This window comes from Narcine bancroftii, chromosome 3, assembly GCF_036971445.1.
Source record: "Narcine bancroftii isolate sNarBan1 chromosome 3, sNarBan1.hap1, whole genome shotgun sequence".
Taxonomy (NCBI): domain Eukaryota; kingdom Metazoa; phylum Chordata; class Chondrichthyes; order Torpediniformes; family Narcinidae; genus Narcine; species Narcine bancroftii.
Window position 1 is genome coordinate 140,764,322 of NC_091471.1, and position 26,376 is coordinate 140,790,697.

General features: G+C 38.1%; 2 protein-coding genes across 6 annotated transcripts in view; one reads left to right on the top strand and one right to left on the bottom strand.

Annotated features, from left to right (window-relative positions):
* The window catches only part of plk4 (polo-like kinase 4 (Drosophila)), a 64,156-nt gene extending 62,081 nt beyond the window's left edge, over positions 1 to 2,075 (top strand). Inside the window, exon 16 of the mRNA XM_069925245.1 lies at positions 879 to 2,075. Within this exon, the coding sequence (XP_069781346.1) occupies positions 879 to 987 (109 nt within the window). The 3' untranslated portion in view covers positions 988 to 2,075. The remainder of the gene's footprint in view (positions 1 to 878) is intronic.
* Positions 1,195 to 26,376, bottom strand: part of mfsd8 (major facilitator superfamily domain containing 8) — an 86,702-nt gene continuing 61,520 nt past the window's right edge. For 3 of the 5 annotated variants that reach the window (XM_069925250.1, XM_069925251.1, XM_069925253.1), the window contains 8 exons: positions 24,692 to 24,805; positions 23,959 to 24,103; positions 20,382 to 20,437; positions 20,180 to 20,288; positions 14,244 to 14,378; positions 14,048 to 14,151; positions 10,276 to 10,535; positions 1,196 to 6,743 (listed from right to left, as the gene is read on the bottom strand). In XM_069925250.1, coding sequence (XP_069781351.1) covers positions 6,552 to 6,743; positions 10,276 to 10,535; positions 14,048 to 14,151; positions 14,244 to 14,378; positions 20,180 to 20,288; positions 20,382 to 20,437; positions 23,959 to 24,103; positions 24,692 to 24,805 — 1,115 coding nt within the window. In that variant the 3' untranslated portion in view covers positions 1,196 to 6,551. Of the gene's footprint in view, positions 6,744 to 10,275; positions 10,536 to 14,047; positions 14,152 to 14,243; positions 14,379 to 20,179; positions 20,289 to 20,381; positions 20,438 to 23,958; positions 24,104 to 24,691; positions 24,806 to 26,376 lie in introns of all 5 variants that reach the window. The other 2 variants (XM_069925254.1, XM_069925252.1) reach the window with 2 other exon arrangements.

Sequence of the window (26,376 nt, forward strand, 5' to 3'; positions counted from 1 at the left end):
CAGCTCATTGAGTGGTGTCACGTCAACATTAGCAAAACTAAGGAAATGATTGTGGACTTTAAGAGGAAGTCAGAACACAATCCAGTCCTCATCGAGGACTCAGTAGTGAAGAGGGTCAAGAACTTGAAATTCACGGATGTCAACATCTCTGAGGATCTGTCCTGGAGCCTCCATGTTGATGCAATTGTGAAAGCTCACCAATGGCTATACTTTGAGGTGTTTGTGGAGATTGGGAATATCACAGAAGACTCTCAAACTTCTGTAGGTATACTGTGAAGAGCATCCTGGCTAATTGCATCACTGGTACGGAGATGCTGATGCTCAGAACAAGAGAAAAAACCCTAGAAGGTTGTTAACTCGTCCTCCAAGACTTGGTGTCTTAAGAAAGTAGCCTCTATCCTCAAGGACCCCCACCACCCAGGCCATGTCCCCTTCACTCTGCTGCTGTTGGGAAAAGGGTACAAGAACCTAGACGAGTACTCAGCTGCACAAGGTCAGCTTCTTCCCCACTGCCATCAGATTCATGAACAAGACACTGCACTATTTTTATTTAAAGTGGTTTATATGAATGTTTGCACTGTGATGCTGCCATAAAACAATGAATTTTGTAACATTGAACACAATAAATTCGGATTGTGAACTTTTTGGCTTTGATTTTTGTGGTTTTATGTAGTAATTGTTCTATGCTTGGGGAAACATCTCCAATTTTACTTCTGGTAATTCCCACAATCATCTGGTTTTATAATTTATTCCTTAGTGTTTCAAATAAATTATAATTAATTTTTAACTTAATATTGGTAAGATTAAGTTTAAATCAATCTGTTTATCATGGAATTGACCAGCATTTTGATTAAAAGAGAAAATGTTTGTTTTTATAGATATGGGCAGAATGAGAGGATTCCTGATCATGTGAAAGGGAAGCTACAGTGCCTCTCCTCAATCCTGGGATTGCTGGCAAATCAAACAAACCAACATGGAATCCAGTGACGTGCATAATCTGTCAGACTGTACTTCTGACATTTTCATGTGTTTGTGAATGTTCTTTCCAAATTAGGTTCATAAACTTTCCCTTGATACCCCTGTTCCTGAATAATAACTAATGGACTTGAAGCTGAAAAAGAGAATGTTGTTTGATGTAGTAAATGTAAATGAACACAAAGCTGTAAATAATTATGTATTTATTGTAATTTTTTCTTTTGTATATGGAAGATACTTTATTTTTCTATTCCTGTGCAAGTTATTTTTGAGTAAACAATACAACGCATTGATAACATTTGAAATGGCCAAATTGTAGATTTATATTTAACTGGTGTGTATAAATAAAAGGGCTTTGCACACTTCATATTAAAAAAAGAACTTTGTAAAATGTTTTATGTACAAATTTTATATATTTTAGTGATGCACTCTAATTTCATTATTTGACTTTGTTAACAGCAAAACACTTCTTTCACTTCCAAAATAGAATTGGGCATTGAATTTCTTATAATTTACATGATATTGTGTGTTTTGTATCCCTTTGTTCTGTATTTTTAAGATAATTGTTCATACAAACTTAAAAAGAATCCTAAGACTAAATTTGCAATGTTAACGAGTAAAGCCATGTGTTTGTAAAAGGTATAATGTATGTTGTCCTTATCAACCACAATACTTTTTTTGCCCTACATTTTAGAATTTTAAATTAAGTATTTATTGTTGTTTTTAATTCCCAAGTCTAATATTGGTCTACAGTTAAATGATGAGAAAATGAAGTTGGAGTGAAACCAGTACAGTTGCTGAAATAGCATGAATTTCTGCAGGGTAATTGTTAACAGTAGCTCGTAAGAGGAACATTTTAATCCATCATTTCCAAGTATAATGGAATTATGTAAATTACATGTATATGTAAGATAATGCCCAATGCTCTCCATTATTGACATGTTAATACAATGTGTATTAGTGCTATTGTGTTTGTTTGCTGATTTTATACATTTCATTTTTTCCCTATTCCTTTAGAAAATGGATGTGAGATTTAAAAAGGTGTCTCCCCTTCCTCCTAGAAACACTTCACTTCTTGCAATAAACAGCATGTATTTCAAGTCTTGCTTGTTATTAAAAGTCTAAATTTGAAAACTGCTTGTCTACTTTAAAAAGTAAGTATAGATAAGGGAAAGATGGTGATTAAGCATTCCATGAAAATTCAATTTTCAGTTGATCTGATGGTGAAAGTCAAAAATTAGATGATATCCTGCCTTAAGAGAAAAGATGTCCAGTTGGTTTACTTCCAAAACATTATTCCCATGAGCTTTAGGCAATTTCAACTGATTATATCACTTCCCAATATATGTATACTTCCACCACTTGATATTAATCTTTTAAGTGGAAACCTTGGATGAATTTTATTCTCCTAAAGGCAATCAATGATGGTGGTATGCTATATTATCTAAAGTTGATGCAGGATCAAATCTTTAGAATTACTTAATGAAACCACTGTGCTATGAACTGAATTGAAAATAAACCAAAATTATTTCAGTGTCTACTTTAGAGATCAACTTTGTTAAATGGAAAAGAGCATACTTTACTGCCACAAATTTGGAAAACTGATAAAGGGTCTTTTGACTTGATTGTTAACTTGATTCTATGCACAGATGCTGTCTGATCTGCAGGTTTTTATTTTTGGAATTTCATACTGTTCTGCTATATGCATGGAATGGTTTTTTTTAAAATGAAAGTGCTACCATTTACTTTAAATTGTTCAATTTCTAAATCAGAGCTGAAAAGCAAATCAGGATATTAATGCTCTAGCATTGATATTAATCCTATATTATAGTCTCGATGTTCAAAATATAAGTTTTGAACAATCTTTACTAGCCTTTTAAAATTGAATAGAGGTAATTAAGTTTTTTAAAAAGTCATGCCTGAAGAGCTTTTATAGAAAGATTGCTGGAGATGATTTCATGAAGATATCATGCCAATTTTTTTTTTGGATGAACTTTAAATTTAAAGCAAAAGTGTTGAAAACAACATCTATGGAAAGAGAAACAGGATTAATGTTTCAAATCTAACTATCTTTGACTTAAAGCCTTCATCATGTTTCTCTTTCCACAGATCCTGCCTGACCTGAATGTTTCCAGCATGTGCTTTTTTTTTCATTGTATGGATTCAAATTTAGCAAGTCTAATCTTCCCTTAACATTTACCATCCTGAGGAGGAGTCACGTGATGGAGTAGTGGCTAGTCAGGAAAACCAGCCCTCTCCAGGAAAATAGAAAAGTTAGGAAAAAGCAAAGTACAACAAAAATAGTAAATAAGAAATAGAAGATATAGAGAAGAGAAAGAAGATGGCTTCCAAGAAGGAGAAAGTAAGAACTGGAAAAAAAAGTAAGAAAGAAGGCCTTGCCTGCTCTGCGGAGTCGAAGCCCACCAGCCGGTGCACTACAAAAATGGCTCTCCGAGCCAAACAAAAGTGCGAATGTGCAGTGCGAAATCAAAGGAGAAAGAAGACACCGGCGGGAGGGGGGCTCAGCAGAGGAGCGAGCTGTCACAGACCAAGCAGTTGAACGACACCAGGACAAGGAACAATAGATGAGCAGCACAGGAGGGGAGGACCAGCAACAAGAGGCCAGACAAAGATACAAGCAGCTCATCAGGAAAAACAGACACAGAAGACGTCCAAGATCTTCACAGAGAAATAGAAGGTAAAACTAATGGACAGAATATAGATAGTCTCTTTTGAAGAACAAATGAGATCACTAAAAGAATGGTTGTCATTAGAGTTTAATGCAATTAAAAGGAAAATGAAAAGAACAGAAGATAAAATGCAAAGGTTAGAACTGGTAATGACAGAAATAGGGAAAAGAGTAGAGAATGTGGAAGAGCGGGAAACGGAAGTAAATGACGAGAAAAATTGGAAGAAAGACAAAAAAATTAAAGAGACACAAGAGTTATTATCTCAGAAAATTGACATATTAGAAAATTATAGTAGGTGAAATAACATAAAAATAGTGGGCCTGAAGGAAGATGAAGAAGGAATTTATAAAAGAATGCATCCCGAAGGTGTTGGGAATGACAGAAATGGAAAAAGAAAGGGCATACAGAGCATTAGCTCCAAAACCACAGGCACATCAAAAATCAAGATCCATCTTAGTCAAATTTTTGAGATACACAAGAGAAAATATATTGGAACGGGCAAGGAATAAAATTAGAGAAGATAACAAACCATTGGAATACAAGGGTCAAAAAATATTTTTTTTACCCAATTTAATATAGTGAAATCAACTCTTTATGGAAAAAAGGTTACACATTCATATTAAGACATTCAACAGTGCTTAAAATATTTATACCCGGGGAGCAAAACAGACATCTCGGATCCAGAGAAAGCGCAAGAATTTGCAGGACAGAAGAGATGTAACAAGAATGAAGAATGGCGATAAGGTATATATAAAGAACTAAAGAGGGAAAAGAGAAGGGAAGGAAGGGAGTAAGGGGGGAGGAAAGAGAGCTTTGTTATATATGTTTATTTTTTAAAAAGTGTTTTCTGGAGAGGGGGAATGGAATAACCGTCACTGCAAAATCAGTTGACACTGTGAACAAGATTGCAACCGAAATGAAAAGGGGAGTTGTGGTTGCACAGCAAGGGGTATGGGGCAATTCAGAGAGGGGGGGGGAACTTTTGGGGTTAAGGTATTAGTGGATGTGGGAACTGCGGTGGTACTTTGTCTTAAATGTGTTGTAATAAGAGAAAACTTAGATGGAAATGGGGGATGGAGGTGGCAAAATGTACGCAAGATACAAGATGGCCATGTTGAACTATATGACTATAAACATTAATGGAATACATAACCAAATTAAAAGGAAGAGGCTACTAAATTTATTGAAGAAGGAAAAAATAGTTATAGCATTTGTGCAGGAAACACATCTAACTGAAGTGGAACATAACAAACTAAAGAGACACTGGGTAGGACATGTAACAGCAGCATCCTATAACTCAAAAGCTAGAGGTGTATTTTGGAATTTGCTCAATAAATATGCGCCTAACGAGGAGGATCAAAAGTTTATGAAAGATTTTTTTTTAAAGATTTTTTTAAGAACCTTAATTTGGACCCAATGTTGGATAAAACTGGACAAAAGACAATTAAAAAGAATAAAGTAGCCAAATTCATGGTTAAATCAATGTAGGAAATGGAAATGAATAAATAACAATTTAAAAAATAAAGAAACAATGTTTGAGCAAATTTGGGAACCATGCATGGAACATATCAGAGAGAGCTTGCCTACGACCTCCATCCCCTAAAATGAGAATGAAAATAAGACAACAAAATGATTAGATTCAGTGTAATAAATAGATGACACATTTTTCTTGTTTATTTTCCTTTGTGAGAAAATATGGTTTTATTGTATATGCTGAATATTTATGGGTTTTGGAGGGGGGGTGGGTAGAGGGGAAAAAAGACCACTATGTAAATTTAATGAGAAATGTTTGTACATATTTTGGTTGATATGGTTATCACAATAAAAAATTATATTAAAAAACCATTTACCATGCTGTGAAATAAAACAGCTTAATTCATTTATCTATTGTTGCTTTATTTATTTGCTTTACTTCTAAGGGTTTTTTTTTAAACCTGTTCACAAAATGTCTGGTGAAAGTAACTGGAGTTAAATATTTATCCCCTGCTTGGAATTGAGAATGTATTGGGCAGTAACTTGAAAATTGAAAACCTAGTTGTACTGGAAAGGTGTTCCAAACATAAAGAACAATGCAGATATAAAAAGAGAACTAATGAAACCTAAGGCCAGAAAAACCTGACTGTCAGAAGGTATCTCCTTCATATCAATTGAGATGACCATCTGAATTTCCAAGATTGTCTCAATCTCATCTTTGGTAAGCACTTCACAACCTGGAGTGGCAATTGCTGATGAGTGGCCTTGACCCATCAACTTTTGCCAGCATTCGTAGCAGAAAACAATCCTGTCTCCATGTTACTGGGCTGTGTAAGATCCTGAAGTCAATATTTTACTTACTACTGCCTTGCATGTTTAGTGTTTTAAGTTATAAACAAACTGTTGAGCATAATGGTTTAAATGTCAATTTGTATCTATTGCAATGCTAATTGTTTGAGACTTAATTGTGTATTTTATGCTGAAATAACCAAAATATACTTGGTAATTCAGAGGCACGATTTAAAGTCTATCTTGTTTTCATCTTTTCAATTTGTCAAATTGATATAAATATGGATAACTAAGCATGTGTTTCAATGACTTGATTCTCACAAATACATTAAAATATTCACCTCCCCCCCCCCACATAAAATGGCTTGTATCTTGATCTTTCACAATTCGTAAGATTTAAGATATTACATTGAATTGATATTAGAATTTCATACAGAAAAAATTGAAGATAATCTTGCATTTAAATTAATTTGTTTTGGAAGAAGTATTTGTAGTTAAAGGACTTCATTGTTATCTTCAATAGTTGTGTTACAGTTTAGTTCTTTACCCTGCCCCCCCCCTCAAAAGTCTGGATCCATGATTTTTTCTTTTAGTTCCTTAAAATGTAGGATCATTGCTGTAGGGTCATTGCCGGACTGAGAATCCTATGAGTCTTTTATACATCAGGCCAACAAGTATTATTGTTGCCATCATCACCGTGCATATGGGACCAAATGTCCACCGAGGTCCCTCGCGAGGATAAACTTGACCAACAAAAGCTGGTCCAAGTGTGCGTGCTCCACTTCCAGAGGCTGTTAGCCAGCCCATATAAACACCCTAAAAGTGAAAAGAGAATTAGATGGTGTGTTTTACACAAAATTTAACCACCAAATTGTTTAACAATTTGTATCCAACTCATTAATCTATTATAAAATTATGGCATAATAATTTTCAGCCTGAAATGTTTTCCTTCATTCATTCATTCGTTGTGCTAATATCAAACTTTTTTTCAACCATGTCTGAGTAGAAATAAACTTGTGTTATGCTCGTAAATGTGCACCTCTGTTAACATGTAACATTGGGGGAGATATCTTGTGTTTGACAATGGTGTTCTCTTTTCAACTGAATAAAATCTTTTCTCCAAAATAAAAATGTTCCACTGAAAAAAAAATCAATAAAAACTAAAGTCAAATTTTCCTTGTTCTTAATCAGAATATCCAGATAATAAGGCCTCTGAGGAATCTATATTTGTAAAGCATATGCCCTAATTGCCACTATGTCCCCAAAACAGAATGGGATAGCAGTCATGTTGCAGTTACTAAATCTTTCTTTTATCTTTATCCATCAGATCAACTAGATAAACGTCCTGCAGCTCAATTTAATCAGCTGCCTGGTACTCTTGCATAGATTCAGAAAACCTCTCTGACAACTCAGCCCCAAAATCTCAACCCTTCTTCACAACTAATTCCTATCTCAGCACTCAATTTTTTTTTAAATTTGATGTAATATTGGAAATGGCTATAGAAATGCTAAGTTCAATAAATAGAACTGGGGTATCATCTCAAACAATTGTGGCAAAGTATTTTTTCCAGTGGAAAGGTGTGTTTCTTTCCCCAAGGTAATTTTTGAAATTTTGTTATGACATCCTGTATCCCACTGGTGTGTTTCCACTCCGCTCCTTCAAGATATGGTCTACCATATAAGCACATGCTTACTAATTGTTCATCTATATTTTCATTTGATTTTTAACCTGCCTTTTTTATTAACCAATTTACCAGCAGCCATAATTTTCTAATTTTAAATATTGCTACAGCATAAACTAGAAATCATATGAATGAAACTTTCAATGTTTGGGCATATTCGTGGTCAGAAACACTGCAACTTGTGATAATTTATTCTGTATTTTGTTTCCTTATTTATTTCATAGTAACATTAATTAATATTAAATGGGCATGGATTTGACTAAATTAACACCAAATAACAAACTAATGAAGTTAAAGAGTAACAAGTTCTCATGATGAAATTATCTAAAAGTAGTCTTCCAAATTTATTTGATTAACAAAATGATCCTTTATATTAGAAAACTGCACATTGCTCAGTGAGTGGGAAACCACAGCAACACAATATTTATCAGAGAAGTACTCAAGTTAAGAATCAAGTCCATGATTGCTGAACACTTCAAAAGTTGCAAGTGATCAGAGAGAGGTGGTAATATCTGCATTTTGTCTGACAAATCGGATTGCTTTAATTTTGTTTTTAATTATTTTCAGAGGATAAGGTGCTTATGTATTCATTTGGTAGTGTATTACTTTCTTTCTTTGGCTTGGCTTCGCGGACGAAGATTTATGGAGGGGGTAAAAAGTCCACGTCAGCTGCAGGCTCGTTTGTGGCTGACCAGTCCGATGCGGGACAGGCAGACACGATTGCAGCGGTTGCAAGGGAAAATTGGTTGGTTGGGGTTGGGTGTTGGGTTTTTCCTCCTCTGCCTTTTGTCAGTGAGGTGGGCTCTGCGGTCTTCTTCAAAGGAGGCTGCTGCCCGCCAAACTGTGAGGCGCCAAGATGCACGGTTTGAGGCGTTATCAGCCCACTGGCGGCGGTCAATGTGGCAGGCACCAAGAGATTTCTTTAGGCAGTCCTTGTACCTTTTCTTTGGTGCACCTCTGTCACGGTGGCCAGTGGAGAGCTCGCCATATAACACGATCTTGGGAAGGCGATGGTCCTCCATTCTGGAGACGTGACCCATCCAGCGCAGCTGGATCTTTAGCAGCGTGGACTCGATGCTGTCGACCTCTGCCATCTCGAGTACCTCGACGTTAGGGGTGTGAGCGCTCCAATGGATGTTGAGGATGGAGCGGAGACAACGCTGGTGGAAGCGTTCTAGGAGCCGTAGGTGGTGCCGGTAGAGGACCCATGATTCGGAGCCGAACAGGAGTGTGGGTATGACAACGGCTCTGTATACGCTTATCTTTGTGAGGTTTTTCAGTTGGTTGTTTTTCCAGACTCTTTTGTGTAGTCTTCCAAAGGCGCTATTTGCCTTGGCGAGTCTGTTGTCTATCTCATTGTCGATCCTTGCATCTGATGAAATGGTGCAGCCGAGATAGGTAAACTGGTTGACCGTTTTGAGTTTTGTGTGCCCGATGGAGATGTGGGGGGGCTGGTAGTCATGGTGGGGAGCTGGCTGATGGAGGACCTCAGTTTTCTTCAGGCTGACTTCCAGGCCAAACATTTTGGCAGTTTCCGCAAAGCAGGACGTCAAGCGCTGAAGAGCTGGCTCTGAATGGGCAACTAAAGCGGCATCATCTGCAAAGAGTAGTTCACGGACAAGTTTCTCTTGTGTCTTGGTGTGAGCTTGCAGGCGCCTCAGATTGAAGAGACTGCCATCCGTGCGGTACCGGATGTAAACAGCGTCTTCATTGTTGGGGTCTTTCATGGCTTGGTTCAGCATCATGCTGAAGAAGATTGAAAAGAGGGTTGGTGCGAGAACACAGCCTTGCTTCACGCCATTGTTAATGGAGAAGGGTTCAGAGAGCTCATTGCTGTATCTGACCCGACCTTGTTGGTTTTCGTGCAGTTGGATAATCATGTTGAGGAACTTTGGGGGACATCCGATGCGCTCTAGTATTTGCCAAAGCCCTTTCCTGCTCACGGTGTCGAAGTGTATTACTAATATACTGGTATACCACATATATCTGAGTCCATACCCATTCATAATTTTATAAATTATGCAATAGAAGCCACATATTTGAGATAGTGGATGACACAAAATGACAGGTAACTGAAAAATGTAGACTGAAACATTAGATTAATTTAATATCTCTTTATAATTTAGTCAGACAACACCAGGACTAAGGAATTGTAATCACATCTTAAGAGTTGAGTGTTGGTCTTAGATTTATTAGAAAAGATTGTACAATATACAACTTCATTTCCCTGGAATTTAAATGCCTGATAGATTTTTTTTTAATGACAAGAACTGATAGGATGAGTAGAACTGAGTATTGGGGAATCCTGGATTGTGCACGTAAAAACTAGAATATCCAACAATGATGTTAGGAAATACCTCATAACAAAGATGGAAATGGTTTGAACTTTCTTCTGCAAAAGACATCTGATGAGAGAGCAAATGTTACTTTCAATTAACAAAAATCAAAGCTCTATTGAGATGGGCCAATCTCATTTAATGAACATGTTCCTAGATACACTCACCATTGGTAGATCTTACAATATCTGGCTTAGCAGCTGCATCAATGTTAATTACAAAAATATGTACATTACCCTTTGTGTCCATGAATTGATAGTCTGAAGAAAATTGCAAAAACAAAGAATCATAAACTATTGACCAAATTAAAGATAATTACATACAACTTACCTGAGGCTTTGGTCCCAAAACTTTTGAATACAAGGTGTAGGAAATCACATTGCAGACAGGGTACCCAACTCCAAGCAAGATAGCAGATACGATGTATTGAGCTAGATGGATAATGGGTACATACTGACACCATACTTGCTGCACAGGACAACCTACTGCATTGAGTCTGAGTGAAGGCCGTATTAAGAAATTCCATATATCCATGGAAGGATTATGATTCTTTATTCCAGCAGAACTGTAGTTGGAACCATTCTTAATTTCTGGCAATAATGGAAAAAATAATTAGAACATTTATTTTCAAAAGATGGACGTTGCTCTGTCTTGTACTGTTCCAAGAACTAGAAATACAAATAATTGTATTTTCCTTCTTTACTAGTCAATCATAACAATGGAAATTGCCCAAACCTTTTGCCAAGAACGGTACCAAAGCATATTAACAATAATTCCCTAGTTCTCAACTTCTGCTAGATAAAAGTACTTGCATTCTAACAAATGAATTCCCAGCTTCCTAAACTCCCGTATGAATTTGTATTTTTGTTGGAAGAACAATCATTTGAAAATAGTTTTCAAAATACACAGGCTTCAAAATAATGATCTAATTTGCTATCCATCCCCAATATGCATGTCCACTTCCAAGTGATCTAATCTTGGATTTACACATTTGCAATGAAATGGGAGATCAATTGGTCAAGGGTAATTACATTCACTAACTGCTTACAACAACACAATTAGTACCCTCCCAAGTTGAGTACCACTTTGAAGAATCACTGACTGCACTGCTAAGTGGAACACTTTAACATGTCACCAAGAGAAGCTTGGTTGAAGTGTTGCTTAAGATGAATTAGCTGAATTCTTAAAGATATAGTTGCAAAAATGGGAAGCTGACCAATAGAGGAAAAAAAAACACTTACTTGACAATCTACCCATTGATATGCTGTCCACCTCAGAAATGATGGTTCTCATGGAGAGGTCAACCTAACATCTCTCTAAGGATACTTTCCATAATTGTGTGTGACATTAATAGGGCAATTTCAGAACAAATGAAGCTATCATTTAAATAGGTAGCTTTTTCATGGATTGTGTCAAGGTTTTTGCAGTTGCATTCAACCAGGCAAGTTCTGCCTGGCCCACAGGAAAAAGAAAAAGGGTTGCATGTGATGTCATGCACATACTCCAACAATAAATCTGAACTTTGAAGTGGAGAATATTTCTCTTTGGTCTCAGGATCCAAATCACATTCTACTAGACCCCATTTGAGCAGTTCTTGTAGCCACAAGAAGGTGTGAGGCTGATCCAACTTGGTTTCTGGTTAATGAAAATCTCCAAGATGATGATGCTGGGCAATAATTACTAAATGTCAAGGACTTTCTCTTGTTGGTGATCATCATTTGCCATCTATTAAAGTAATGGTTAATGGAAATGAGGATTACTTAATTTGCTATGATGTTATAAAACCATTAGCAAGCATTTCTATTTTTGATCCTACAATGAATGAAAGGTAATTGATACAGCAGCTGAAAATGATTGGACCATGGAAACTACCCTAATGAATACATGCATGTCCTGGGAGAGGGATGATAACCCTCCAACAATTACTATAATTTTCCTTTGTGTCAAGTGTGACTCACATTACCATCGACAACTAATCATTTAAGTTGCACAAGGTCTCCTTGATCAAATTTTCCCATGATTTCAAGGGCAGGTACTCTCATATTACTGTATCTAAAGATAAATAAACTGTAGATGCTTGAAATCTGAAGTAAAAACAGAAAATATTGGTAAAACTCAGCAGATCAAGCAGGTCTGGAACCTAGTTAAACCCAAATTAAGCACAAGTGAGAAAATTATTGGTAGGTAAGTGCTTTTTGATAATAATGTTGATGACATTATCTCACAATCAATCTCCACTTTGCAGATGATTATAGAGTAGGCTCTCAGAGACTGTATTTGTCCTGTTTTTTATTGAACAGGACTAGTGTGTTTAATTGGGCAGATTCAATGAAATAAAAGTATTGGAAGAGCTGAAGGTGCCAAGATCTGTCTTCTCCCATTGCCTTTTAATATCTAGTACTCTCAGCATTTTCTTGAATAGAATTGTCTAAAGGCTGGGATTTTAAGAAAAGCTGAGATGGATTAAATACTTCTGACTGAATGTAGTTGTGAATGTTTCAGCTACATCTTTAGCACTCCTGCCATCACTGATGGTAATATCCACTTCATTCATGACTAAATGTGGCAGGACTGCACAATTCATGGTAATCTGCTAATTGTAGAATTTCTTTGCTCTATCATATTCCTGCTAATTCTGCTGTTTGGCATGTAGTCCTGTCTGGCAGCTTCTCAGATTGGCATCTTATTTTCAATTCTGCCTCTACTGCTCCCATTGTGGCCTTCTGCACTGTTCTTTGAATCAGGGAGCATCTAACTTGATGGTAATGTTTGAGCGAGGGATATTTCAGGGTATAAGGTCAATATTGTTATTGTCAGATACATCTAAAACACATCGACTGATGAGGACAAAGTGCATCCATTGGTCACTACCTACCACAGACACTGTCCAGTGCCAAATGACTTCAAGATGTTTTGGCCTGCTCAATCACTGCAAATATTACCAAGCTACTCTTGATGTTAGATGTTGAAGACCACCATCCAGGGGCTGTGATGGAGGAGGATGGCATGCCATTTGTGAGAGATGACCTTTTATGTAATACTGCTGTTTAACTAGACTATCGAATAGCTCTCCCAAGTTCAACACTAAACTATAATCATCTATGATAAGGGCTTTGAAAGTTTGAATGGGCTGGGGTCAACTTTGCCAATGTCCTCTCGCAACATCAGTGCTCCGGTTGATGCAAGGAGGTCAACTTTCTTCTCCTTCCACATGACTGAATTAGCCAAGAAAGCTACTAAGCTTTAGGAAGGGAAAACCCATATTAGTGTGGGTCTTGAGTCACATATGGACCAGACAGTGCAAGGATGGCAAGTTTCCTTTTCTGAAAGTCACTGGTGAGCCACATGGGTTTTTAACAACAATCACTACCAAGACTTTTTAAAATCCAGATTATGAATAAAATTTAAATTCCACAGTTGCTACTGTAGGATTGAATTTGGATCTCTGGACCGTTCACAGAAACCTCCAGGTTATCATCAACATCACAAACCAGCTTGAAAATTATGATGGTGGTGGGCGGTTAAATACAAAAGGCAGGAGAAGGCTCAATGAAAATCTTCACTGTCAAATGCAAAAGGCAATCTGAAAAACTTGAAACTATTTTTAGCTACAAGTGCTCAATAGATGTTCCATGCAGAGCTCCTTCAGAGATCTCTTCCATAACAGCAATTTCATAACAACCTGTCAACATCAATCTGTGACAAGAGCCAGGTGGTTTAGAGCTCCCATACAAACACAAAAGAGCTTGAATCAGACAGACAAGCTCTGCCAGCAGATTCCCAGTTGCACTAGTGAATTGACTAGCTTTCTACATGGTGTCCAGCAGCAGTTCGTGAACACTGAATTACTCAGAAGTTACACAAGGAAATATGCCTGATAATTTCAGTCTAGACCCTTTTTAAAATCAACAAAAAAAACCTGGGGGAATTTAAAAACAAAGAGCAACAATGAAAGTTGCTCTCTTTGGTACTTTCAGTAGTTTTTTCTTTATTTCAAATTTCTGCATCTGGATGGCTTTTCTTTCGCTTTTTGTACCCCACAAACATAAAAAGGTATCATTAAAACGAAGGCACCTCGAGACAGAAGACCAACCAAACTTACCTGTCCACTGGATTGGGGGATACTGGTTTCCCCAAGGTAGCAAGATAAAGAAGCTAATGAAAATGAGAACAAATCCTCCAAGTAGCAATTGCCGTTCCTCAAATCTTTTAAAAACAAACCAAAGAGATTTTGTAATGGATCTAGATTCAAAAGTCAGCTCAAATATATGAATAACATTTGTATAATATATTTTTACCTTTTTGAAAGAATTTTTGTTGTCATAAAAACGACAATGGATTCTACCCCAATACCCACCAGGAGAATCCCATTGTAGAGGACAGCCTCCTCACCTGTCCATGCATACATATCCATGGTTAATGGGGTGGCAATCCTGCAGAGAATTGTTTAAAATTTAAACATGTGTAAAACACAAAAAAAATGGAATAAAAATATTTTAGTTATATAATAATCTGCATATTGTTCATAATCTTTGATTCCTATTTTCAGAATCATAGCAAAGAGTTACAATCAATAGTTGTGATATGGGTTGGTCAAATTTGCCAGTTCTTTGAAAATGTAGAGTTGCACTTTTAATACCTATAATGTTGATATTAAATTTGCTTTTGGTGGTATTATAAATAGTATAATATTAATAAATAAATATTAATAAATAAATAGCTTTTCCCAACCACTCATACAGCCATCGACACCTTCAGATATATGGTTCTAAGGATACAAGGTGCTCTTGGTTACCTTGCCAAAATTTTATTCTTCATGTACAGTATACAGGAGCAATTCCATTCCTGGAAAAATCCCAACTGAGTTTCATGTCTCGGTGTTGTATGTGATGTCATGCATGTATTCTGACAATAAAAGTTCAAATGTATTGTCAGAATGTTTAAGTAACATCATATACACCCTGAGGTTCTTTTTCTGTGGATGAGGCAGATTTTCTACTAAACTAACTGCGCAATACAGGAAAAAAAAATATTCAGGAATAAATAATGTGCCAAGTCCTTAAACGAGTCTGAGTTTGTTGTTTAGAACAATGGGTAGCAACTGTTCCTGAACCAGGTGGTGCGCGTCTTGTGGCATCTATACCTCTTTCCTGATGGCAGTAGTAAAAACAGAGCGTGTGCCGGATGGTGTGGATCCTTGATTGCTGCTGCTCTCTTAACAGCAGAGTTCCACGTAGATTTTCATGATGGTGGAGAGTTTTGCCTGTGATGTACAGTGCTGTGCAAGGCTTTCCTCACAGAGGATTTGGTGCCCCCAAACCAAGCCATGATGTAGCCAGTCAGCACACTTTCCATTTGACATCTGTGGAAGTTTTCTGACGTCATACCAAACCTCCACAATTTCTGAGGAAATATATGCACTTTCTTGACGATGACATTAATATGTTGGGACAAGGAAAGGTCCTCCAAGATAGTGACTCCCAGGAATTTAATTTTGCTCACTCACTCCAGCTCTGATTCCCCCAATGATCACTGGGTTGTACAACTCTGGTTTTCCCTTCCTAAAGTCCACAATCAGCTCCTTAGTTTTGGTGACATTGAGTACAAGGTTGTTGTAAGTACACCATTCAGCCAAGTTTCCAGTCTGCTTCATTTTATACAGTCTACCTACCGTAACATCATCACCAAATTTGTAAATGGTGTTATCTTTGAACAGAGGCCACGCAGTCATAGGTGTAAAGTGAGTAGAGCAAGGAGCTAAGAACACAGCCATGTGGTGCTCTGGTACTGAGGACATTTTAGAGATGTTCTTGCAAATCTACACTGATTGGGGTCTGGAGATGAGGAAATCCAGGATCGAATTACACAGTAGGGTATTGGATCCCAGGTCTTGGAGTTTGCTGATTAGTTCTGAGGGGATGATGGTGTTGAATGCCCAAGTCTAGCCAATAAAGAACATCCTGTTGTATGCCTCTTTACCATCCCAAGTGTTCCAGAGTTTTGTGTAGAGACAGTGAGATGGCATCTGCCATAGACTTGTTACTGCGGTATGCAAATTGGAACAGATCCATGTCACCGCTCAGACGGGAGCTGATATACTTCAACACCAGCCTCCTAAGACACTTCTTCAACGTGGATGTGAGTTCCACTGGTTGATAGTCATTCAGGCAGGTTACCACACTCTTCTTTGGCACAGGTACGATTGACGGCTGTTTTAATCAGGTGGATAGCGCACTCTGCCAGAGTGAGATGTGGAAGATACCCATGAATACACTGGCCAGTCAGCACAGATTTTCAGTACTCTGTCCAGATCAGATGCTTTCTTTAGATTAATTCTCCTGAATCTGTTGTCATCTGCTCACTGAATGAGTGATCGAAAAAAGAATGCTGGCTAATTTTCCCTTCCATGGTTCAAAGTCATTTAAGCCTGATTCCACATTCATTCAAATTGACTAACACAGACATTGTGAATTAAACACAATCACTTCAGTCTTTTGGCTAAGTATCAAACTTAGCAAACCATCTTTTGCCTTATCAACTGAAATAATGAACTAAAATTATTTTTATACTTGTATACTTCCATTACATTTAAAGATTGCCAGTAATTGTTTTAAACATAGAACAATACAGTACAGAAGCAGGTCCTTTGGCCCAAGATGTCTTTGCCGAACATGATGCCGGACTAAATCTCACCCCTGCACATGATCTGTTCCCATCCATTCCCTGCATATTCATGTGTCTATCCAACTGTCTCTGAGTACTACAACTGTTTCTGTTTCCAACACTTACCCATGGCAGCCTGTTCCATCTTCCACTCTCTGTGCTTAGAAAAAACCTGCACATCTCCTTTGAACATCCTCCTCTCCCCTTCAATGCAAAACCTTCTGTCTTGGATAGTTCCACCCTAGGAGAAACATTCTGACTGTGTACCCTATGTCTTTCATTTATAAATCAAGTGGAACTAGAAGCCCTTGGATACCAAGGTGGATAGAGAATAGAATAAAGCAAAATGATGATAGTTTTGGTATTGCAGAAAGCCTGAAAAAAATATTGAATGTTTTGGTGTGAAACTAAAAGATAAAATCATGAAAGCACAGAAAGGACATGAAAAAATTCAATCAAGTAAAATCAAAGGAAATTATAAAATGCATTCTAAATAAAGAGATAATTAACAAAGAATGGGGCTTATTCAGGATCAGGTAACCTCTCTAGAGACTGAATGTGTGCAAGGTTCTTAATAGAAACTATATTTTGGTGGATAAGGTGACCTTAAGATAAGACCTCAATTTAAGTGTGAATTTAATGGTTTTAGCTCATATCAGTGGTATAAGATGACCCCCCCCACCCAAACATGTGTGTTGACTGAGCTGGTAGGCATGGCTGGTAGGTAGGTGAAGCACCGTCACAAAGCAATTCATGGTTCAGTCTGTTGCTAGTTATCAGTCAAATTGTTATCATGGAGCCACCAGCAAAACAAAGAAAGAATTAAGCATTTTATGTTAAAAGTCATTGAAGTGGCCACGTAATCTAACAACTGTGGTTCTGAAGAGATGGTAAGAGAGTGGTGAAAGATGTGCTGAGTGATTTTGTGATCAAAGCATGGGATAAAGTGAAAGTAGAGACTGCAATAAAATCTTTCAAAAAGTGCGGTATCTCCAGTGCGGAGGATGATTTACTGCGGGACACTAATGACAAACCATGATCTGACTCACCAGATTCAGACTGGGACCTGTATGATGAAGTGTAAACAGTGAGATTCCGGATGTGCTTGCTGAGTTCTTTGCCTCAGATGATGAAGCTAACAATTTTCAAGGACTTTAAATGCGTGTGATGTGGTTTATTTTATTTTACAATTCTTTTATTGGTTTAACACCACATTGGTAATGGATTTTACTGCAAATAAAATACAGCAGCATTTTTTAAATATACTGATTGTTTAAAAATTTATTACAGGGTGGGGTTTGTGTTGGTAATGGTAGAATTGTAAGGTCACTAATTTTGCATCTGGCCTATAGGACGACCCTTTTTTATGGTTTTTTTTGGGTGCTTCAAGTGTTGTCTTATCCACCAAAATATATGGTATTTTATGATTGTTTTCAAAAAAGAGAGTCAATGTCAATACTGTGGGTGAGGAGGAAGAGCGTGATAGACCAAATGGGTTAAATAGAGTCAAAGCAGATAGATTCCTCGGCTCACAAGAAATACATCTCAGTCTGTTAAAAGTAGCAAGACAAGAATTGCAGAAGTTTTGATCATAAGTTTTCAATCTTCCTTGACAACACGTGCAGTGCCACAGGATGGGAGAAGTTCTAATGTTGTACTAGAGCAGAAACCCTCATCACATCAAACATTCTTGAATGTGCATTTGAAGAGTTGAGACTCGCAAGGCTATAGACCAAATGTGGATTATGCTCAAGAGCTCTTTCACAACCAGCACAGACACAATGTACCAAATGTCCAGAAGACACAGGACGTGAGCAGAAATAGTCTATTCAGCCAATCAAGTCTGTCCTGCAATTTCTATTGTTCTATAAATCATAAACAAAGAAAACTCTGTTAAAGTAAATAATAATAATACTGGTAATTTTCATAAAATTGGGCAATTTGATTATAGTCATTTTGCAGCAGTAGGATTCCTGCTGGGAATGCTAGTGTACAGGAAACATTGAAGAAGGCTTTGGGACAGAATCCTCCTTTAAAGATTTAAGTGCATGGATTAAATATAGTCTTAATTGATCCATCAAACATATAAGTACAGGTGTACTTCTCGAACAATTCACTTCAAACTCTGAGTTATTATACATTTTACAAAAAAAAACTAGGATGGAATTAGAAAAATAATATTAAATATTGATGTGAAAATTGCAGTGTTTGATTCTGGGGGGCTGGGGGGTGATTGTATGCCCAACAATTTCAAACACAATTATATCATCAGGAGCAGGCTACAATGGCTCTATGACTATAGACAATAGGTGCTGGAGTAGGCTAATTGGCCCTTCAAGCCAGCACCGCCATTTATCGGATCATGGCTGATCTTACCCTTTCAATAACCAATCCCAGTCTTATCCCCATAACCTATAACTCCCCTGCCCACAAGAGCCTTATCCAACTCTCTCTTAAATCTATCCAATGAATCCGCCCCCCACTACCTTCTGTGGCAATGAATTCCACAGACCCACAACTCTCTGAGTAAAAAAATTTCTCCTCATTTCTGTCTGAAATGGCCTTCCCTGTATTCTTAAACTATGCCTTCTAGTCCTAGTCTCACCCATTACTGGGAAGATGTGCTCTGATTTCACCCTGTCAAGCCCTTTGATAATCCTAAATACCTCAATCATGTCTCCTCTCATCCTTCTAAACTCCATCACATATAGTCCAAGTCTTTCTAACCTATCTGCATATGATAATCCTGCCATCCCGGGAACTAACCTTGTAAACCTGCGCTGCACTCCCTCTATAGCAAGTATGCCCTTTCTTAAATTATGGGGACCAGAACTGGACGCAATACTCCAGGTGAGGTCTCACCAGGGCCATGTACAACTAAGGCTTCTACATCGATGTTTCAATCTGCCAATCTGAAATACGGAGTCAAAAGTTATTGCAAAGGCAATTTTCAAAACTGTTTTTATAACCATATTTAAGTCCATAAAATAAAGGATAAAGGATCAGCAAGAAAGAGTTCACATTAAGGAGAGCCATTTCCACATTGAACAGCAATTCCTGTTTTAGCACTTTACATGAAGTTCAAACCAAGATTGTTCATTCCTATTAAAGTGTGAAATCCATCAAGATGGAGAAACTCAACACCAGCTCTTGAGGTTACAAGAGAGGTGTGTTTATTTATTAGGTAATTTATATTAAATACCTGGATCTGCAGAAGAGCTTTCCCCACTGTTCTTATTCTTCTGAAGCACCATTTGCCAGACTTCATCCAAAATTGTAAAACTGTTAGAATGTTATTGTCCAGATTCAAAAAGAACAAGCTCTACTAATACACACCAATTGTGCCTCCTTCCTACTTGCCTTACATTTTTTAAGAATACTTTGTCACTGCAGTCTCATCCTTTAAATCTAACCATTCAAACTAAATCATAGACTCTTTTTAATGCTGTTCTAAAATGTAGCATTTCAGAAAGACTTTAACCACAGCTAAAACTACAAGGCCAAACTATTTAATTTCCAATGTTCAACTACAGTGTAGAAAAGCAGATTCATAAATCAATAGAATATTTACGTTTCAAAAATAGCAAATGCAAAGAGAATTACGAAAAACAGGATGTTGCATATTACAACTGCAACTAGATCCAGGTCTTCATCAGAATTTTCATGAATCTCTGAACTTCCTGTAAAATGCAAAGAATCACTCCATTAGGGCAATATCTATCCATTTAAAAAACTGATTCTGTAGAACTCTCAGGAAAACGTGAAGGAGTTACCTTGGATGTTAACACTTATATTATGTGCATTTTCCAAATCACTAACACAGTGTTCCCTGTGGAAAGAAATAAACGTTTAACACTAAAACTGATGATAAGATATAAACAAAGTAGGACTCTTCAATGAGTCACACTGAAGAATCCAAACCATTAAAAAAACCTAATACAGATTAGATTGAATGATGTACAAAAAGTAAAAGATTAGTAAATTAAGACAACAAAGGCTCTTTGACTGGAAACATTAACTCTATTTCACTTCCCACAGATATGGTCTGAACTGCTGTGCATTTCCATCATTTTCCATTTTTATTTGAGATTTCAACATCCACATTTATTTTAATTTTCAAAGGTGATATCCACTCAGGCCAATGGTCTCTCATCAGAACTGGTTAGTGTGGCCTGGGTTGGAAACTTGGAAGCCTTGGAACTCAGAAGGGTGCGGAAAGTGATATACCTAGCCACATCCATCACAAACACTGACCTCCTGACCATGACAGACATCTTTATGAGGGGCTGTCACAAGAAAGCAGTCAACATCAGTGAAGACTGATGGCTATGGTCTCTTCTTGCTACTACAGAAGGTACAGAAGCCTAAGGTCTAGAACTTTTAGGTTTAAGAACAGTTTATTTGCCACAGCTATCAGTCTCTTGAACTCTCTTCTTTGGCTTGGCTTCGCGGACGAAGATTTATGGAGGGGGTAAAAAGTCCACGTCAGCTGCAGGCTCGTTTGTGGCTGACCAGTCCGATGCGGGACAGGCAGACACGATTGCAGCGGTTGCAAGGGAAAATTGGTTGGTTGGGGTTGGGTGTTGGGTTTTTCCTCCTTTGCCTTTTGTCAGTGAGGTGGGCTCTGCGGTCTTCTTCAAAGGAGGCTGCTGCCCGCCAAACTGTGAGGCGCCAAGATGCACGGTTTGAGGCGTTATCAGCCCACTGGCGGTGGTCAATGTGGCAGGCACCAAGAGATTTCTTTAGGCAGTCCTTGTACCTTTTCTTTGGTGCACCTCTGTCACGGTGGCCAGTGGAGAGCTCGCCATATAATACGATCTTGGGAAGGCGATGGTCCTCCATACTGGAGACGTGACCCATCCAGCGCAGCTGGATCTTCAGCAGCGTGGACTCGATGCTGTCGACCTCTGCCATCTCGAGTACCTCGACGTTAGGGGTGTGAGCGCTCCAATGGATGTTGAGGATGGAGCGGAGACAACGCTGGTGGAAGCGTTCTAGGAGCCGTAGGTGGTGCCGGTAGAGGACCCATGATTCGGAGCCGAACAGGAGTGTGGGTATGACAACGGCTCTGTATACGCTTATCTTTGTGAGGTTTTTCAGTTGGTTGTTTTTCCAGACTCTTTTGTGTAGTCTTCCAAAGGCGCTATTTGCCTTGGCGAGTCTGTTGTCTATCTCATTGTCGATCCTTGCATCTGATGAAATGGTGCAGCCGAGATAGGTAAACTGGTTGACCGTTTTGAGTTTTGTGTGCCCGATGGAGATGTGGGGGGGCTGGTAGTCATGGTGGGGAGCTGGCTGATGGAGGACCTCAGTTTTCTTCAGGCTGACTTCCAGGCCAAACATTTTGGCAGTTTCCGCAAAGCAGGACGTCAAGCGCTGAAGAGCTGGCTCTGAATGGGCAACTAAAGCGGCATCATCTGCAAAGAGTAGTTCACGGACAAGTTTCTCTTGTGTCTTGGTGTGAGCTTGCAGGCGCCTCAGATTGAAGAGACTGCCATCCGTGCGGTACCGGATGTAAACAGCGTCTTCATTGTTGGGGTCTTTCATGGCTTGGTTCAGCATCATGCTGAAGAAGATTGAAAAGATTGAAAAGGAAGGGGCTGATTTGATGGAGGGAGGAACATTGTTCCCCAGTTCATCAACGAAGGAGTGACCTCCCCCTCTTGAACTACACTATGAATAATACTCCAATATTTATTTATTCTCTTCATTTTATATATTTTTTTCTTTATCATTCCTTAAGTGTTAATTATACTTATCTTTTTATGCAACTGGGAAGCTACAGCAAGTAAGACTTTGACTGCACCTGTACATTGTATTTGTGTATATGACAATATGAGGGGTATAGATAATGGAAAAAGCCTGCTTGCATTTACACTAAGGTGAGGGGAGACAAAAACTAGAGGGTGAAATGTTTAAAAAGAACTTGAGGGGGACTTCACACAGAGAATGGTGAAAGTGTGGAACAAGCTGCTGGATGAACTGGTGAATATGGGTTATATTTCAATACAGACGTACCCTACTTTATGAATATTCGCTTTACGCAAATTCGCTTTTATGAAGAATCCTGTGTTCGCTTTTATGAAAGGATTCTCACTTTTATGAAAAGCAGCAGGTGGGGTAGTCTCAGGGCAGCCGGTGGGGCTGTAAAAACTCACTGTCTTCCCGATTCTGGTAAGTGAAACTACACGATAATACATTATTTCTTTTTATTTAGGCTGTGTATTTATCATGTCATTCCTGCTTTTTCTATATGTTAGTGTTATTTTATGTTTTATTTGGTATGTTTTGGTGGGTTATTTTTTGGGTCTGGGAACACTCAAAAATTCGCTTGATGCCATTTTGGCTTACGAAGCGTAAAGTGTTCTAGTTTCATAAAGCAGGGTATACCTGTATTTAAGAAAAATTTGGATAGGTATGTGGATGTGAGGGTATGGAGCATTATGGTGACGGTCAATGGGACTAGGCAGAATATTAGTTTATCACACACTGGATGGGCTGCAGGGCCTGTTTCTGTGCTGTAGTGTTCTATGATTCTAATAAACTCTTCATTAATTTATTCAAGGCTTAATATCAACCAGCATCAACACCATTTGTAGCAGTCAGTCCTTTGGGTCTACATTCTATCACAGACACTCCCTTAATTCTCTCCACCCCTCCCCAATCACTGCAATTTGAAACATACCTTCTTAGTTCTGAAGTAAGATCATTGACCTGTTTTTTTCTTTCATCAGATGCTGCCTAATCTCTTAAGTATTTCTAGAAGGTTCTGTTTTTATTTCAGATTTCCAGTATCTGCAATTTTTTTCTTTTTGCGTGTTAATTGGCATTTTGATCACTGGATGATCTGATCATGTTGCTACTACTTTTAAGGTAAACCCAGCTGTGATACGATTACTGGATAATGATCAAGATCAAATATCCAATTTGGTTTCTTTTTCTGTCCCACTGCAAGGCATTGAGGTCCACAGTATTGCAAGTTCTGTTAAAGCAGGGCTATATGCATCAGAAACAAGTTTTTGTAATTAGCTGCAGAGTAAAGCTAATCTGTAATTGTTATTTCTAAATATTTTTGCAATGAGATTGGCAACTTTGTGCTGGTCAATTTCCATTGGGAACAAGGTTAATATAAACCTAAACTGAATAGAACAACAAAGGTGCTTGATTTCACTGAAGAAAAATAAAATTTCTCAGGAAATCCTTGAAAAACAAGTTTGGTTCAATATCACTCCCAACAAGATCCTAACAATAAATGTAAACAACTAGTGCAGAAAAAGGTTTTGGTATAAATTGTACAAACAATTTTGCATGACAATTTACCATATTTCTGAAGAGTTCAAAAGTACTTACCTGAATATGGCAATAATAAAAATGATATTTACAATTCCTAGTAGAGCTCCCAGAAAAGCTGGTGCAGTGTACATGTTTAACTCAAAGTCAATCATCTTCCAACTGACTCCAGTCTGCCCAATGCCTATCATAGCAGTCTGCAGAGCTGAAATTGAATATATATTGTTTTAAAAATTACTTTGTTATCTGTGTCTTTTCACACTGTAGATAACAAATGCATGCACTCACTTCCCTATGCTCCTCGACCATATTCTCCTTATAAACTTGGATCACATTTTTAATCACGAACAGAAGGAACATGAATTTCTAGAAACCCCATAACATCACTGGACCAGACAAAATCTGGATATCATAGCACACATTCTACCCAATTGTTATTGTTAACTATTATTAATAATTAGTCATTATTGTTCATTATAACATATTATCAATCTGTGTCCCATGGATATTACCCTATCAGTCTCTTTGGCTTTCAGCCAGGATCTAAGGTTTGATATGGATGTTTATAGTAATATCATCCAGAGCATGGGTTCAGTTTATCATTCAAGTCCATCTCCAGAAGGAGAGACTTCCGATCAAATGAGGTCAACAAATCCAGATTAAAGTTAATAATTCAATAGAGTGACTAAAATAAAAAGAAATAGTGGGGAAAAAAATGGCACAAGCAAGAAATATAAAAGGTACTTTTAACTTGCTTTTAACAAAGATATTGTCCGAACTGCAATACTTTTACCTGGTCCCAATACAAATCCCAGAGCTTGACAAGCACTTATATTAGCCATTGCACTGTTCCTTTCCTGAAGTGATGTTGCGCCAGCCACATACGATCGTACCACAGCAACATTTCCTTTAAAAGCAAGCATTACTTAATATTTTTTGTAAAAAAATAAATGACAACCTGTGATAGATATAGTCACATATAAACAACAAGCAGAAATTATTTTTAACATGAAATTGGTGGCAGTTTCTGAATATCAAGAGAGGAAAATCTGAAATCATTCTAAAAGATATACTCATGTAAAAGTTGACTCCCTATTGTTGGCCAAAATGCCTGGCATTTCAGAATCTGGATTTAGTGTCATGAACAAGTCATGAAATTCGTTGTCTTGCAGCAGCATCACAGTGTAAACATTTATATTATAACCATCTTACAACATTACTATATAAAAAAAATAGTGCACGAAAAATAAGGCCGTGTCTATTGTTCACTGATTATTCAAGAATCTGATGGTTGCAGGGAAGTAGCTGTCTTTGTGCCATTAAACACCTGTACCTTTTTCCCCCAATGATAGCAGAGTGAAGAGGGCATGGCCTGGGGTCTTTGAGGATATAGGCTGCTTTTTTTTCAAAAGACACCGACACAGGTAGATGTCTTCGATGGAGTGAAGTCTGGTGCCTGTGATGGTCTTGTCCTGAGAGTTGGCACTTCCATACCAGGCAATGATGCAACCAGCCAGAATGCTCTCCATGGTACACCTGTAGAAGTTTTTGAGAGTCTTTGGTGACATACCAAATCTCCTCAAACACCTCACAAAGTTTGGCTGCTGTTGAGCCTTCTTTGTGATGGCATCAACATGGAGGGTTCAGGACAGATCCTCGGGATGTTGACACCCAGGAATTTGAAGTTCTTGACCCTCTCCACTACGGAGCTCTCGATAAGGACTGTCTTGTGTTCCTCTGACTTCCTCTTGAAGTCCACAATTATCTCCTTGGTTTTGCTGACATTGAATGCAAGGTTGTTGTCATTACACCATTCAATGAGCTGATCTATCTCCCTCCTATACGCTTCCTCATTACTGTTTGTGATTCTGCCGACAACTGTGGTGTCATTGGCAAAATTGTAGATGGCATTGGAATGGTGTCTGGCCACATTCATGGGTTTATCATGAGTAGAGCAGAGGGCAAAGCATGCATCCTTGGGGTGGGCCTGTGTTGATAATCGATGAGGAAGAGATGTTGTTTCTAAATTCGTATTAACTGTGGTCTTCCAATGAGAAAATCAAGGATCCAGGGGGGCACAGAGGCCTAGAAGTTTGTAATTTCTTGACTTAACACTGAGGGAATATTGGTATTGAAGGCTGAGCTGTGGTTGATGAAGAGCAGCCATATGTATGAATTGATGTTTTCAAGAAGATCCAGAGCTGAGTGGAAAATTAGCAATATTACATCTGCTGTGGATCGATGGTGATGACAGGTGAATTGCAGTGGGTCCAGATCTTTACTTAGGTACATGTTAATTCTGGCCATGACCAGCCTCTCAAAGCATTTCATCAGAGTAGAAGTTAGTGCTATTGGGCAGTGGTCATTGAGATAGGGACTCCAATAGCTCAGCAGTTAGAGCACTGGTCTCGTAAACCAGGGGGTGCGAGTTCATTCCTCACTGGGGCTTCATTACTATGAGGGGTGCTGGACAAAGCA